Source organism: Oncorhynchus mykiss, chromosome 26 (assembly GCF_013265735.2).
Source record: "Oncorhynchus mykiss isolate Arlee chromosome 26, USDA_OmykA_1.1, whole genome shotgun sequence".
Taxonomy (NCBI): domain Eukaryota; kingdom Metazoa; phylum Chordata; class Actinopteri; order Salmoniformes; family Salmonidae; genus Oncorhynchus; species Oncorhynchus mykiss.
Window position 1 is genome coordinate 10,304,839 of NC_048590.1, and position 18,115 is coordinate 10,322,953.

The following is an 18,115-nucleotide window of genomic DNA, read 5'->3' on the forward strand; positions in this document are numbered from 1 at the left end:
CAACACCCCATGTCACAAGGATCTGTACACAATTCCTGGGAGCTGAAAATGTCCCAGTTCTTCCATGGCCTGCATACTCACCAGACATGACACACTGCATACTCACCAGACATTGAGCATGTTTGGGATGCTCTAAATCGACATGTACAACATCATGTTCCAGTTCCTGACAATATCCTGCATTGTGCTTACTTACTTTATCGTGTTCTTCTTATTTGTTATTTTTTGTATTACATTGTTATTGATTACTGCATTGTTGGTGTTAGAGCTTGCAAAAAAGCATTTCACTGTAGTTGTGCATGACATTAAAACTTGAAACTAGACAAACTAGTTCTCTGTATCTGGGCCATTCTTGAATTCTGGTGGCATTTGGGCATGGCATTGTGAAAGAAAATATACTTAATTTTTTATGCATTCTGGTACATATTTACATTCTAAATAAACTAATATGGCAGCTTAATTACTTTAAATAATATTGACTAATTATGAATATATTGGAACAATTTACTAAAGTGATATGATTCAATTTAGCTTACAATGAAATGTACCTTCATTTAAATTGAGTAACATCAACGGCATTTTGTATTTAGACATACTAGAAGGTTGTGAATAGCAGAGAATGCTCAAAGTCCTTGTCCATCTTTGCATTAATCAATTTTCAAGGAATAACACCAATGGCATAAACTTAGGGACACACTGTATTTGTTATTCATAAAAAGAAAGGTATTTTAATAGCCTCATTTTTATTTATCTATACAATATGTTAAATATTTTTGTTTACTTTCTAGAGTAATAATTGATCGCTATCTCTAAATCCCCAAAATATGTCACTACAACTCTACCAGGTCACTGCTTGGAGAAGCCAATTTGCTTGCCCTATGTACTATAAACAATGCATAAACATAAAGTTCTGCAATATAATGGACTTGCATTATATTTTATGATTGATAAAGAGTTCAATATAAAAAAACATGTATGATGTGCAACTATTTGCAATTTTAAAGGGTTTTCATGGTTGCAAATGCGAGAGCCCAAATGCCACCACAATTCAAGATCTGTTCTTGATGTCAGAATGCAAGCTCACAACTCAAAACACACTGCAAGTTTTCAGACCACTAGACTTTTTCCACATTTTGTTACGTTACAGCCTTACTCTAAAATTGATTCAATTGATGTTTTTGACTGTCCACAAACAATACACCCCATAATGACAAAGAAAAAATAGGTCTTAGAAATGTTTGCAAATGTATACAAAAATACAAAACTGAAATATCACAAACTACATAAGTATTTCGACTCAGTACTTTGTTGAAGCACCGTTGGCAGCGAAAGCAGCTTAGAGTCTTCTTGGGTATGACACTAAAAGCTTGGCACACCTGTATTTGGGGAGTTCCTACAATTATTCTGTGCAGATCCTCTCAAGCTCTGTCAGGGTGGATGGGGAGCGACGCTGCACAGTTCTTTTCAGATCTCTCCAGAGATGTTTGATCTGGTTCAAGTCCAGACTCTGGCTGGCCACTCAAGGACTTTCAGAGACTTGAAGCCACTCCTGCGTTTTCTTGGCTGTGTGCTTAGGGTTGTTGTCCTGTTGGAAGGTGAACATTCACCCCAGTCTGAGGTCCTGAGTGCTAAGGGGCAGGTTTTCATCAAGGATCTCTCTGTACTTTGCTCCGTTCATCTTTCCCTCGATCCTGACTAGTCTCCCACTCACTGCCGCTGAAAAACATCCCCACAGCATGAAGCTGTCAACACACTTCGCCGCATGGATGGTGCCAGGTTTCCTCCAGACGTGCAGCTTGACATTCAAGCCAAAGAGTTCAGTTTTGGTTTCATCAGACCAAAGAATCTTGTTTCTCATGATCTGAGTCTTCAGGTGTCTTATGGCAAACTCCAAGGGGGATTGTGCATTTTTACTGAGGAGTGGCTTCAGTCTGGCCACTCTACCATAAAGGCCTGATTGGTGGAGTACTGCAGAGATGGTTGTCCTTTTTGAAGGTTCCTTCATCTCCACAGAGGAACTTTGGAGCTCTGTCAGAGTGACCATCGGGTTCTTGGTCACCTCTCTGACCAATTGCTCAGTTAGGCCGGGCGGCCAGCTCTAGGAAGAGTCTTAGTGATTTCAAGTTCTTCCATTTAAGAACGGATGCCATTGTGTTCTTGGGGACCTTTCAATGCTGCAGACATTTTTTGGTAGCCTTCCCAAGATCTGTGCCTCAACAAAATCATGTCTCGGAACTCTATGGACAATTCCTTGGACCTTATGGCTTTGCTTTTGCTCTGACTTGCACTGTCAACTGTGAGACCTTTATAGGCAGGTGTGTGCCTTTCCAAATCATGTCCAATCAATAGAATTTACCACAGGTGGACTCCAATCAAGTTGTAGTTATTTCTGTTTTTTATTTTTAATACATTTGCAAATATTTCTAAAAACCTGTTTTTGCTTTGTCATTATGGAATATTGTATATAGATTGATGAGGAACATTTTTTATTAAATCTATTTTAGAATAAGGTTGTAAATGTAACAAAATGTGAAAAAAGTCAAGGGGTCTGAATACTTTCCGAATGCACTGTAAGTACATGCGAAAGAGCACTGCTATTGTCAAAACAGAATGTATTCCTATTCCTCTCATTGTACAATTACGTGAGAGAATCGATGATTCATCCAGGTTTAGCATTAAACAGTGCAGATATGCAATACATACTGTATCTATCTTTGCTTCCCAAACACATGTGGAAACAATAGATGGAGCAGTAAGCACTTGAAGTAATATGATCTCTTTCAATTACAGCACAGATTTTGCACTGTAAATATTTCACCCAATGTGTCAAATTGTAAATGTATTGCAACCATGACAAGATGCTAGGACCCTGCAGGGAATTTCGTATCAGCTTTGACAAGTGTTCATCCTAAGTGTTCAACCTAATCAAAGACGATTTAAAAAATCTGGCATATTAAGTAACACTGTCAAGTCATTTGCCATCGCCTAGACCACATAACACCACCCACCATGCCCAACCCATCAACCCAGTCCACATAAAGAATGTTTCACCTGAGCAGAGACACCTATGGGCTTAGCCGTGCCTCTGTTCCCCATCCCTCTCTTCCTTCTTCTCAGCCACCTTTGCTTCCTCCTGTATTCTGTCGGTCTATGATTCCAACAGACTGTGCCACCGGCAGACCTGCTGTCCTTTGGACTCTTTCATCTGGGTCCAGTGAGTGAGTTCCTCCTCTCCAGAGCTGTTGAGGCCTAGCGAGATCCAACCGATCATCTCCTTGCGCTTCATGCTGCGCTTGTTGTACACGGAGAGGATGAGCGTCACGTCTGACAGCTGGAAGAGGGCAACCTGGAAGACAAACGTCTCCTTGTATGTAGGGTTGGGCTGGCCATGGCAGATCGACGTCTTACACTTGGACATCTCCTGGCCCATTGAGTTCAATAAGGTCAGCTTGACATATGTATCTAAGAGGAAGAAATGGGGAGAATGATTAAGGACTAGAAACAAAACAATTCTATATCTCAAATGCTGAGATACAGCTTCTAGTCCAAAAATAACAATTGTGTTCATTTTAGGAAATGCTAGCATTACATACTTTTTATTCAAATTAATGAGTTAGATTTCTTGAGGGGTGACAAATATGAAGAAAAAAAATGGGGGGGGGGGGGGGGGGGGGGGGTACATAATAGAATAAATGGATAAGCTACAGCACGGCAACATGCAAAACTGAACATGGGAAAGCAATTACGGAAGCATAAAACATGTATTAAATCATATCACTAAAGTTATTCCTAGATCATTCCTTATTCAATTACCTCCCAGAAAAACAATGTAGGGATTCAACTCCAACTATTAGAAAGTGAATAGTCATCACTTACTTTATTTAGTATTTTATCTACAGGCAAAAAACCCTGAGACAACAACTGATGACATCCGAGGCTGCAAACCAAATTGGAAGAAACAGCGGCAAGCATAGCAATCACAAAGGCTTTGATCATGTTTCGCCTTTGGCCATGTCATAACCATTTTCCATAATGTTCCATGTTTCTACTGCTGTGAATGAGTGGGTAAGGCATGAATTGACAGGGCTTTTATAACGATCAGTGCCATCTGCTTTTGAAGGCCTATACTGTAGCTCTTTGCCTTGAATTCAGGGGATCTCTTGCGCTCTTTGACACTACCAAAATATACTTTTTTTTTTTTTTTAGCTTGCTGTAGAATGGCTTAAACTGTAAAACTGTTGGTGTCTTAAGAGGCCAGTCGTGGTGGAGAAGTTCTTGTACCATTGTCAATGAATGAGAAGGGTTGTGACAGCTGATTAATGTGCCATTTCCATCCTCAACTACCTGTGTACTCAACTTTGCATACAAATTCAAAACATAATTCATGACTTCACAGCTTTTAGATTTGTCAGTGTATCCAGCCAGATGTTGCTATTTCTGTAAAGTCAATCACATCTGAATTTAGTCAATTATTCAGAAGACAAAAACTCCCCAGAACACCTGCTGACCGCACAAATAAATTCCCATGTGAATAGCGATATACTGTAGCATCAAATGAATGTAATAGAGCAATTACAATTACTTTTGGTTGACTGATGCTTTATTGTCAATAGATTTTCAGAAGCTTTAACTTCACTGGGAAAGCATTTACGCAAATCTCCAGAATTAAAATGGCTGTTCGTAACATATTGTAAAATATAACGTTACAATACTATAATAAAACAAAATTGTATGGAGAGACAGACAATTGTTATGAAGTACAGTGGGTTCCCAAATTGACACCTTTGATAAAGATGAGCAATAATGACTGTATAAAATAAATAATTCAAATACTGAGCTACATTGTATGCTCCAAAAAATTGGGAAATTACAATGAACAAAAATAGAAATGCAACATGTAATGTGTTGGTCCCATGTTTCAATAGCTGAAATAAAAGATCCCAGAAATGTTCCATACGCACAAAAAGCTTATTTCTCGCAAATTTCAAGCACAATTTTTTTTTTCATCCCTGTTAGTGAGCTTTTCTCCTTTGCCAAGATAATCCATCCACCTGACAGGTGTGGCATATCAAGAACCTGATTAAACAGCATGATCATTAGAGGTGCATCTTAAATAAAAGGACAATGAAAGGCCACTCTAAAATGTGCAGTTTTGTCACACAACACAATGTCACCGTTTTGAGGGAGTGTGCAACTGGCGTGCTGACTGCAGGAATGTCCACCAGACCTGTTGCCAGTGAATTTTCTGTTCATTTCTCAACCATAAACCGCCTTCAACATCATTTTAGATAATTTGGCAGTATGCCCAACCGGCTTCACAACTACAGATCACATGTATAGTGTCATGTTCGCGAGCAATTTGCTGATGTCAACATTATGAACAGAGTGTTCCATGGTGGTGGTGGGGTTATGGCATGGGCAGTCATAAGTTATGGACAATGAACACAATTGCATTTTATTGATGGCAATTTGAATGAACAGATACCGCGCCATTCATCCACTGCCATCACCTTATGTTTCAGCATGATAATGCACCGCCACATGCCGCAAGGATCTGTACACCATTCCTGGAAACTGAATGTCCTAGTTCTTCCATGGCCTGCCTATTCACCAGACATGTCATCCATTGAGCATGTTTGGGATGCTCTGGTTCGACATGTATGACAGCGTGTTCCAGTTCCCGTCAATATCCAGCAACTTCACACAGCCATTGAAGATGAGTGGGACAACATTTCACAGGCCACAATCAACAGCCTGATCAACTCTATGCAAATGTCATGCTGCATGAGGCAGATGTTGGTCACACCAGATACTGACTGGTGTTCCGATCCACGCCCATACCTTTTTTTAAAGGTATCTTTGACCAACAGCTGCATATCTGTATTCCCAGTCATGTAATATCCATAGATAAGGGAAAATACATGTATTTTAATTGACTGATTTCCTGATATGAACTGTAACTCAGGAAAATCTTTGAAATTGTAGCATGTTGCATTCATGTTTTTGTTCAGTATATATTATTTTATACTAATACAATTGCTCAGAGAAACTTGTTACTTACTTGTTGAACAAGTAATACTTTTTTTCTCAAAAAAGGTTGGGGGCTAAATTATTGACACCCCTAAAACTTATTACAAATAAGTAGTCAAAAGCTTAGTATTTGGTCCCCTTTTCCTAGACTACATCAAGCTTGTGACTATAAACTTTGTTGGATGCATTGCAGTTTGTTGTGGTTCAGATTATTTCGTGCCCAATAGAAATGAATGGTAAATAATACAACAACAATAATAATAATCGTACAAAAAAAAAGTATGAAAATGTATGCGATCATTATTGTAAGTCACTGGTTAAGATCGTCTGCTAAATTACAAAATGTTTTAATAATATATTGTGTCATCTTGGAATCACTTTTATTGTAAATAAATGAGACACTTCTACATTAATGTGGCTGCTACCCTGTTAACGAATAACCCTGAATGAATCGTGAATAATGATGAGTGAGACATTTACAGAGGGTCAAAGATCATACCCCCAAGACATGCTAACCTCCTCTGTTATTGGTAATGGTGAGTGGTTAGCATGTCTTGGGGGTATGATCTTCGACCCATACTCATCATTATTCACAGTTAATTCAGTATTATCTATAAGCATGGTAGCATCCACATTAATGTAGAAGTGTCTTATCTTACTTACAATAAAATATTATTTCAACAAAATAATTTACTCTGGGTAATTATATTAGTATAAAATAATATAATTTCCCAATTTTTGGAGCATACAATATAGATCTGTACTTGAATTATTTATTTTATGCAGTGATTATTGCTCATCTTTATCAAGGGTGTCAATAACTCCGGACCCGACTGTAGAATATGTGCCAAAAGACTGCATTGTTTGTCACCAAAAGCCACCAAAGTCACCAAAAGCAAAAAGTTGGCCTGAATTACTCTTAATATGGAGAAGCAAACTATCATGATTCCCACAAGCCCACATACAATGAAAAAAAGCAGGGAGCAAGGCTGGACGGGGAAATACATACATGAAAAATAACCAGGAATGGGGAGTAAGTGAAACACACACACACACACACACACACACACACACACACTTCAAAGCTTTGAATTAGCAATGTTCGGTAGCACTTTATAATAACTCCACGTAATAATAGCATTTATAATGGATTAGTAAATAGTTTATTCCTCATTTATGTATCATTACTCCCACATTTGTAAATGTTAGTAACATAGTTATTCACACATTTAGAAACAACTTTTAAAATATTGAATAATGATTCATAAGAAAATTAATAAGATATTTAATATAGGTCCCTACAAACCATTTACTACTCATTAGTGCACTAAATCTAGCAGATTCATTACTCACCAACAACAGCTGCAAATTCCAATAAAAACTACAAAATGTTTTGAAGTTCACTTTCCTTGCTTTGTTTAACCACACTATCATGAATCAAGCAAAGAAGTTTTGTGCGTCAGAGAGCAGTATTTATTTAGTTTCATAGAACAAACGTACATCGTATTCGGAAAGTATTCATACCCCTTGACTTTTTCCACATTTTGTTACGTTACAGCCTTATTCTAAAATTGATTCAATTGCTTTAGTCTTCATCAATCTACACACAATACCCCAATGACAAAGAAAAAAACAGGTTTTTCTTCACATAAGTATTCAGACACTTTACTCAGTACTTTGTTGAAGCACCTTTGGCAGCGATTATAGCCTAGAGTCTTTTTGGATATGAAGCTACAAGCTTGGCACACTTGTATTTGGAGAATTTTTCACATTATTCACTGCAGATCCTCTCAAGCTCTGTCAGGTTGAATGGGGAGCGTCGCTGCACAGCTATTTTCAGGTCTCTACAGAGATGTTCGATTGGGTTCATGTCCAGGCTCTGGCTGGGCCACTAAAGGACAGTCAGATTTGTCCCGAAGCCACTCCTGCGTTGTCTTGGCTGTGTGCTTAGGGTCGTTGTCCTGTTGGAAGGCAAACATTCACCCCAGTCTGAGGTCTTGAGCGCTCTGGAGCAGGTTTTCCATTAAGAATCTCTGTAATTTACTCCGTTAATCTTTTCCTCAATCCTGACCAGTCTCCCAGTCCCTGCCGCTGAAAAACACATTAGGGATGGTGCCAGGTTTCCTCCAGACGTGACACTTGGCATTCAGGGCAAAGACTTCAATCTTGGTTTCATCAAACCAGAGAATCTTGTTTCTCATGGTCTGAGTCCTTTTGGGGCCTTTTTTGCAAACTCCAAGCGGGCTGTCATGTGCCTTTTACTGAGGAGTGGCTTCAGTCTGGCCACTCTACCATAGAGTCCTGATTGGTGGAGTGCTGCAGGGATGGTTTTCCAATTGGAAATCTCTACAAAGGAACTCTGAAGCTCTGTCAGAGTGACAATAGGGTTCTTGGTCACCTCCCTGACCAAGGCCCTTCTCCCCCGATTGCTTAGTTTGGCTAGGGGCCAGTTCTAAGTAGAGTCTTGGTGGTTCCAAACTTCTTCCATTTAAGAATGATGGAGGCCACTGTCTTCTTGGGGACCATCAATGTTTCAGAAATCTTTTGCTACCCTTCCCCAGATCTGTGCCTTGACACAATCCTGTCTCGGTGCTCTAAGGACAATTCCCTTGGTTTTGGCTCTGACATGCACTGTCAGCTGTGGGACCTTATATAGACAGGTATGTGCATTTACAAATCATCTCAAAGATGATCAATGGAAACAGGATGCACCTGAGCTCAATTTCGAGTCTCATAGTAAAGGGTCTGAATACTTACCTAAATAAGGTATTTCTGTTTTTTATTTGCAAAAATTAATTTATGTACAGTACCAGTCAAAAGTTGACACCTACTCAATCAAGGGTTTTTCTTTATTTTTACTATTTTCTACATTGTAGAATAATAGTGAAGACATCAAAACTATGAAATAACACATATGTATGTATGTAGTAACCCCAAAAAGTGTTAAACAAATCAAAATATTTTTGTATGTTTGAGATTCTTCAAAGTAGCCACCCTTTGCCATGATGACAGCTTTGCACACTCTTGACATTCTCTCAACCAGCTTCACCTGGAATGCTTTTCCGACAGTCTTGAAGGAGTTCCCACATATGCTGAGCACTTGTTGGATGCTTTTCCTTCACTCTGCAGTCCAACTTATCCCAAATCATCTCAATTGTGTTGAGATCGTGTGCTTGTGGAGGAAAGGTTATCTGATGCAGCACTCCATCACTCTTCTTCTTGGTCAAATAGCCCTTACACAGCCTGGAGGTGTGTTGGGTCTTTGTCCTGTTGAAAAACAAATGATAGTCCCACAAAGCACAAACCAGATGGGATTGACGTATCACTGCAGAATCCTGTGGTAGCCATGCTGGTTAAGTTTGCCTTGAATTCTAAATAAATCACAGACAGTGTCACCAGCAAAGCACCTCCACACCTCATCCATGCTTCACTGTGGAAACTACACATGCAGAGATAATCTGTTCACCTACTCTGCGTCTCACAGTTCCAACGGTGGTTGGAACCAAAAATCTCAAATTTGGACTCATCAGACCAAAGGAGAGATATCCACCGGTCTAATGTCCATTTCTCATGTTTCGTGGCCCAAGCAAGTCTCTTATTTTTATTGGTGTCCTTTAGTTGTGGTTTCTTTGCGGCAATTCGACCTGATTCAAGCAGTCTCCTCTAAACAGTTGATGTTGAGATGTGTCTGTTACTTTTATTTATTTGGGCTGCAATTTCTGAGGGTGGTAACTCTAATGAACTTGTCCTCTGCACCAGAGGTAACTCTGGGTCTTCCTTTCCTGTGGTGGTCCTCATGAGAGCCAGTTACATCATAGCACTTGATGGTTTTGCGACTGCACTTGAAGAAACTTTCAAAGTTCTTGAAATTTTGCACCTTGACTGACCTTTATGTCTTAAGGTAATGATGAACTGTTGTTTCTCTTTGTTCTTGCCATAATATGGACCTGGACTTTTACCAAATAGTGCTGTCTTCTGTATACCACCCCTACCTTGTCACAACACAAATTACTGGCTCAAAGGCATTGAGAAGGAAAGAAATTCCACAAATGTAGGCCCACCTGTAAATTAAAATGCATTACAGGTGACTGCCTCATGAAGCTGGTTGAGAGATTGCCAAGAGTGTGCAAAGCTGTCATCAAGGCAAAGGCTGGCTACTTTGAATAATCTCAAATATAAAATATTTGTTTTATTTGTTTAACACTTTCTTGGTTACTACATGATTATGTATGTGTTATATGTCTTCACTACTATTCTACAATGTAGAACATAGTGAAAATAAAGAAAAACTCTGGAATGAGTAGGTGTTTCCAAACTATTGACTGGTACTGTATATATATATTTTTCTATACAAATGTGAAAATAGTTGTTGCATAAGTATTCAGCCCCTTTGTCTTGGCAAGCATAGTTCAGGAGTAAAGTTTGGCTTAACAAAATCACATAATAAGTTATATGGACTCACTATGTGTGAAATAATAGGGGTTGACATGATTTTGAGTGACTAAACCTTTCTCTGTTCTCTGTCCGTCAGGTATTTAATACCAAGCACATATTTAACTACAAAGACCAGGAAGCTTTTTGAAAGCCTCATAAAGAAAGGCAGTGATTGGTAGATGGGTAAAAATAACTAAATTAGACAATGAATATCTCTTTAATCATGGTCAAGTTAATTCTGATGTGGATTATGTATTAAACCACCCAGACACATAAAATATACAGTGTCCTTCTGAACTGATCTTCAGATCAGGAATTAAACTGCTCAGGGATGTTATCATGAGGCCATTGGTGATTTTAAAACAGCTACAGAGTTCAATGGCTGTAATGGGAGAAAACAGAGGATGGATCAATAACATTCTAGTGACTCCACAATAATGACCTAAATGAGAGTGAAAAGAAGAATACAAATATACAGAAAAAACATATCCAAAACATGCATCAAGGCATTAAAGTAATATTAGATAAAAACACAGCAAAGGAATACACTTTTTGCCTAAATGCAAAGCCTTATGTTTGTGGCGAATCCAAAAGAACACATCACTGAATAACTGCCTCCTTATTTTCAAGCATGCATCCCGGTATGGGTACGCTTGACATGGGCAAACACTAGGGAGATTTTTAGGATAAAAATAAACGTAATTGTGCTAAGCACAGTCAAAATACTAGAGGAACCTTTCAGCAGGACAATAACCTACAACACAAGGCCAAATCTACACTGGAGTACCAAGGACACCGTGAATGTTCCTGAGTGGATTTAAGTCTTAACTTAAATCTCCTTGAAAATCTGTCGCAAGACTTTGCTGTCTAGCCATGATCACCAACATCTTGACAGAGCTTGAATAGTTGTTTAAATTATATTTTACAATCCAGGTGTGCAAATGTCCTACAGACTTATCCAAGAGGACTCACAGCTGTAATCGATGCCAAAGGGGTTTCTAACATGTGTTGACTCAGGGAGCTGAATAATTATGCAACGACTATATTTTAGTTATTTCATTTTATATATATATATATATATACACAGTTGAAGTCAGAAGTTTACATACACCTTAGCCAAATACATTTAAACTCAGTTTTTCACAATTCCTGACATTTAATCCTAGTAACAATTCCCTGTGTTAGGTCAGTTAAAATCACCACGTTATTTGAAGAATGTGAAATGTCAGAATAATAGTAGAGATAATTATTTATTTCAGCTTTAATTTCTTTCATAACATTCCCAGTGGGTCAGAAGTTTACATACACTCAATTCGTATTTAGTAGCATTGCCTTTAAATGGTTTAAATTGGGTGAAACGTTTCGGGTAGCCTTTCACAAGCTTCCCACAATAAGTTGGGTGAATTTTGGCCCATTCCTCCTGACAGAGCTGGTGTAACTAAGTCAGGTATGTAGGCCTCCTTGCTCGCACAGGCTTTTTCAGTTCTGCCCACACATTTTCTATAGGATTGAGATTGAGGCTTTGTGATGGCCAATCCAGTACCTCGACTTTGTTGTCCTTAAGTCATTTTGCCACAACTTTGGAAGTATGCTTGGGGTCATTGTCCATTTGGGAGACCCATTTGCGACCAAGCTTTAACTTCCTGACTGATGTCTTGAGATGTTGCTTCAATATATCCACGTAATTTTCCTCACTCATGATCCCTGATGCCATCTATTTTGGGAAGTACACCAGTCCCTCCTGCAGCAAAGCACCCCCACAACATGATACTGCCACCCCCGTGCTTCACAGTTGTCCACCTTTTTCCTCCAAACATAATGATGGTCATTATGGCCAAACAGTTCTATTTTTGTTTCATCAGACCAGAGGAAATTTTTCCAAAAAGTACGATCTTTGTCCCCATGTGCAGTTGCAAACAGTAGTCTGGCTTTTTTATGGTGGTTTTGGAGCAGTGTCTTCTTCCTTGCTGAGCGGCCTATCAGGTTATGTCGACATAAGACTCCTTTCACTGTGGATATAGATACTTTTGTACCTGTTTCCGCCAGCATCTTCACAAGGTCCTTTGCTGTTGTTCTGGGATTGATTTGCACATTTCGCACCAAAGTATGTCCATCTCTAGGAGACAGAACGCATCTCCTTCCTGACAGCTGCGTGGTCCATGGTGTTTATACTTGCTTACTATTGTTTGTACAGATGAACGTGGTACCTTCAGGCATTTAAAAATTACTCCCAGGGATGAAACAGACTTGTGGAGGTCTATAATTTAGGTCTTGACTGATTTCTTTTGATTTTCCCATGATGTCAAGCACAGAGGCACTGAGTTCGAAGGTAGGCCTTGAAATACATCCACAGGTACACCTCCAATTGACTCAAATGATGTCAATTAGCCTATCAGAAGCTTCTTAAGCCATGACATCATTTTCTGGAATTTTCCAAGCTGTTTAAAAGCACAGTCAACTTAGTGTAAGTAAGCTTCTGACACACTGGAATTGTGATACAGTGAATTACAAGTAAAATAATCTGTCTGTAAACAATTTTTGAAAAAATTACTTGTGTCATGCAATTTGTTGAGTGGTTGAATAACGAGTTTTAATGACTACAACCTAAATGACTTCCGACTTCAACTGTGTATATATATATATATATATATATATATATATATATATATATATATATATATATATATATATATATATATATATAAATATAGTTCCAATTTTTCTTCCCCAAAAATACAATTAAATTAATCTTAATCTCACTTTGTAACACAATAAAATGTGAAGAAATCCAATAGATGGTCGGCCGAAGCCGAAAACGTGAAGTTGATCGATCCTTGTTGAGGGAGGAGCAGAGTTTCTTTATATGACAGCAAAACATTCTTATGATGACAAAAAATGTGTTGGCACCTTCAATTCTTGCACATTTTCTCATAAAAAGTATATTTCAACACTATCTGCTCAGGCAAAATTCAAAAACTGCTAACCTTGGAACCAATCAACTGCTATACCTAGAACCAATCATAACTCTCTGTAGCTGTAGGTTTAAAGAAACATTATTTTATTTAACCAGTTAAGTCAGTTAAGAACAAACAAATTATTTACAATGATGGCCTACCCCGGCCAAACCCGGAAAATTCTGGGTCAATTGTGAACCGCCCAATTGTGAACCGGTTGTGATACAGCCTGGAATCAAACCGGGCTCTGTAGCGATGCTTCTAGCACTGAGACGCAGTGCCTTAGACCACTGCACCACTCAGGAGCCCCCTATTCAATCATACACTTTGCATAGAAATCAATATAAAAGCACGTAGATGTGTGTGTGTGTCATGTATGCTAGAATGGATGTTTAAAAATGACAGCTGCATACAGTGCATTTGGAAAGTATTCAGACCCCTTCCCTTTTTCACCATTTTGTTGTGTTACAGCCTTATTCCTTATTCTAAAATGTATTAAATAAAAAATAATCCTCATCAATCTACCAACAATACCCAATAATGACAAAGCGAAAACAAGTTTTTAGACATCTTTGCAAATGTATTAAAAATAAAAACAATGTATTCAGACCCTTTAAACCAAGCCATGAGGTTGAAGCAATTGTCTGTAGAGCTCCGAGACAGGACTGTGACGAGGCACAGCTGTCTATCGTTGTCTCTGAATGAGAACCATACTTAGGTAGCCTTTCCCACCTGTGTGGTGTGGGTAGTTATTTTCTGTTTAGTGTGTTTCGCACCTGACGGAGCTGTTTCAGTTGTTCTTTTGTTGCTTGTTGTATATTGTTCAGCTTTACCATTAAAATGACGAACACGTACCACGCTGCACCTTGGTCCTCACCTTCTTCCACCAACGGCCATTACAGGGGCCTCCAGCATTCTTAAATTGAAGTTTAGAACCACCAAGACTCTTCTTAGAGCTTGCCACCCGGTCAAACTGAGTAATTGTGGAAGAAGGGCCGAGCTCCAGAGTCCCTCTGTGGAGATGGGAGAACCTTCCAGAAGGACAACCATCTCTGCAAGAGCAACAACATCTCAGCCACGAAATGGTAGGCCACACAAACTCACGGAACGGGACCGCAGTTCTGAAACGAGTAGTGAGTAAAAATCGTCTGTCCTCAGTTGCAAAACTCACTCTGAGTTCCAAACGGCCTCTGGAAGCAACGTGAGCACAATAACTGTTCGTCGGGAGCTCCATGAAATGGGTTTCCATGGCCGAGCAGCAGCACACAAGCCTAAGATCACCAATGCACAATGCCAAGCGTTGACTGGAGTGGTGTAAAGCTCGCCGTCATTGGACTCTGGAATAGTGGAAATGCGTTCTCTGGAGTGACGAATCACGCTTCACCATCTGGCTGTCCAATGGATGAATCTGGTTTTGGTGGATGCCAGGAGAACGCTACCTGCCCCAGTGCATAGTGTTAACTGTAAAGTTTGGTGAAGTAGGAATAATGGTCTGGGGCTGTTTTTCATGGTTCGGGCTCAGTCCCTTAGTTCCAGTGAAGGGAAATCTTAATGCTACTGCATACAAAGACATTCTAGATGATTCTGTGCTTCCAACTTTGTGGCAACAGTTCGAGGAAGGACCTTTCCTGTTTCAGCATGACAATGCCACTGTGCACAAAGTGAGGTCCATACAAAAATTGCACAGAGCCCTGATCTCAAACCCATCAAACACCTTTGGGATGAATTGGAACGCTGACTGCGAGCCTGTGGCTTAATGGAAGCAAGTCCCAGCAGGAATGTTCCAACATATTGTTTCATGTGAGACAAAAATAAAAGAATGAATAAACTAAATCATCACAGCAAAGGAATGTTTGTGAGCTAGAAAATGAACATCCTGACAGTCTGAGGCAGGGTGCTCTGTAATCCTCTGACTCTAACTATTGACAAGGATAATAATGTGGCATTTTTTATTTGTCAGTATGAATGAAATGGGTCCTGCCTTGACGACTGCATTATATTTACACTATAGACACTATAGATTTTTGTAGTCTTAAATTATTACTTGAAATAAACTGTTAGCTAAAATGTTCCTTTTTTCCGGAATGACATGCTAGCTAGTGATAAAGCTATCTGCTCCTGCTAGCAAGCAACAGTTCTACTTGATGTAACTAGCTAGCTAACTAGTAAGCTAGCTATATTATTAAGGTTGCAGTGTCTACTACTGTACCTTAGATACAGATAATGTGATTGGCAGACGTGATCAGCAGAGATAGTACCATATATAGTACAGAGTTTTGATTGGTTCACAGTTTAGTACTCTACGGTGTTTGCCTGTCCAACTGGCAGACTAATAAATAATAAATATTTTGAAACAAATTGCAAGAATTTACATTTCCAAAAAAAGACGGAGATCGATCATCTCGAAAACCAAAGCATATAGCTTGCCAAGTCCCACCACCTACAAGGGGTCTGAATACTTTTGCAAGTCACCGTAAAATTGAGATGTTGCTACATTTGCGGATAAAATTCTAATTTACTCAACCTTTTAAGTATTTTTATGTGGCCTCATCTTAATTTTGGGCTTTTATACGTTATACATACTTTATAAATGTTTTGAGTGTTGTTGATATATAAAATTGTTGCTATATTTCTTTTAACATGCAGTGTTGTGTGCTTATTCTTTTACCAATGATATGTTCTAGGCCAAGGGGTGGGCAATGATTTTGGCTTGATGGCCACATTGGGATTTCCAAATTCAAAGGAGGGCCATTTTTTTTGCGACCAATTTCTTAGTCAAAATCAATTTGCGGCATAGAAAAAAAGGCAGTTACTTGAAAACATACGGGTCCATTATAATTTCTACATACTTTATATCTAGTGTTAGACGTTCAAGAGTGGCCTGTAGTGTTTTGCTAACCCAAAATAATCACCCAACCCCCCCAAATAAAGTTTTTACTCAAACCTCTCCCGTATGTTGCTCTCCACTGTTCTCGGCTATTTGGAGACCTTAAGGGGCATGTCCCTCTTTTTGTGAGAAATTACACTGGTCACTCAAAACATTTATAAAGTACTTATAAAGTATAAATAGCCCACACTTTAGATGAGGCCATGCAACAACACTTAACTAATGATTATTAAATAGTTTACAAGGACCTAAATTAAATCTTATGAATGGAGTAATGATTAATAAATTATGAATAAACAATTTACAAATCCATAATAAATGCTTTATTACATGGAGTTATTATAAAGTGCTACCCAATGTTCTTCATGGATGAGTCATTTTTACATTTTAGTCATTGAGCAGATGCTCTTATCCAGAGCCACTTACAGGAGCAATTAGGGTTAAGTGACTAGCTCAAGGGCACATTGACAGATTTTTCACCTAGTTGGCTTGGCGATTCAAACCAGCGCCCTTTCAGTTACTGGCCCAACATTCTTAACCGCTAGGCTACCTGCCGCGTTATATGCAGTATGATAAGGTTAACAAATTAAGGCCAAGTATTGCCTATATCTGGTCCTAGTCAGTGATCTTTATCGTTTGTGTGACATATAATATAATGGTGAGCTGTAGGTTTTTTGGTACGTTTTCTCATCTTAGAATAATGTCAAATCAGAATTATTCACTAAGAATTGACATTGAAATTGTATATATTTTATTGGCAGCCTGACAACCTACATCCATGAGAATACATTGCAACTTTCTAGTCAACTTACATCTCAGTGGAGAGAGAGAGAGAGAGAGAGAGAGAGAGAGAGAGAGAGAGAGAGCGAGAGAGAGAGAGCGAGAGAGAGAGAGAGAGCGAGAGAGAGAGAGAGAGAGAGAGAGAGAGAGAGAGAGAGAGAGAGAGAGAGAGAGAGAGAGAGAAAGTACGAAAGAAAGAAAACTAAAGAAAGACAGATAGACAGTGTCCAACACTGATAGTTGGGAGCTGGCAGACACCTCAGTCTGTTAGCCAAAGAGACTCACCTCTGATAATATAAACCTGGCCACCTATCAAGTGTTTTAGGCAACAGAACAGCCCATCTGACAACAAGGGTTGGTAAGCAGTAAGAGAAACAATGGACCAAGATGTCAATAGTTGGCGTGAGAGAGTTCAGGAGCAGACAAAACAAAGAGAGAAAAAGTGGGAACACAAACAACAGCAGGAGAGAGAAACAGGGTCAGAAGGTCATCAGTATCACACAAACTTGCTGGAGCCTCTGGTCATTTTGGGGAGTTGGAAGGGAGATGAAGGGTAAAGGGGGTAAAAACAGGGGGGAAAGTTTGCAGCAAGGTAGTGCTCAGACAACTTCATACGGCCTACATATTTGATAATTTCCTGAAATTTAAGAGATACATTAACTAAATATTTTCAATTGTGGAATAATAATAATAAAACAATAGGAAATGTCAATTTTCAGAGGTGGGGGGGGGTCCCTCGATGACATGATCTTGCAAGGAATTTGATGGATGTGACCCAAGACACACTAACCTGAGATGTAGGTAATATTATTGTCAAACTCAAGTTCATTCTTTTTGACATGAATCAAAAAGAACTATAACTTATACCGTATGTTCTTCAAAAACAGCGTTTACCCTGAATGCGAAGGCAGGGATATTGGTTTTGTTCGAATACCCCTTGGGTTCTAAATAGTAGGCATTTTGGGTACTAAGTAACATTTTCAAAATGTTGTATGCTTTAAATGCCAGAATGTCTTTACTAATTTTGTCT

General features: G+C 39.0%; 1 protein-coding gene across 2 annotated transcripts in view; it reads right to left on the bottom strand.

Annotated features, from left to right (window-relative positions):
* Positions 1–2,458: 2,458 nt before the first annotated feature.
* syt14a (synaptotagmin XIVa) overlaps positions 2,459–18,115 on the bottom strand; it is a 133,495-nt gene continuing 117,838 nt past the window's right edge. For both annotated transcript variants that reach the window (XM_021585679.2, XM_021585678.2), the window contains exon 9: positions 2,459–3,462. In XM_021585679.2, coding sequence (XP_021441354.1) covers positions 3,149–3,462 — 314 coding nt within the window. In that variant the 3' untranslated portion in view covers positions 2,459–3,148. The remainder of the gene's footprint in view (positions 3,463–18,115) is intronic.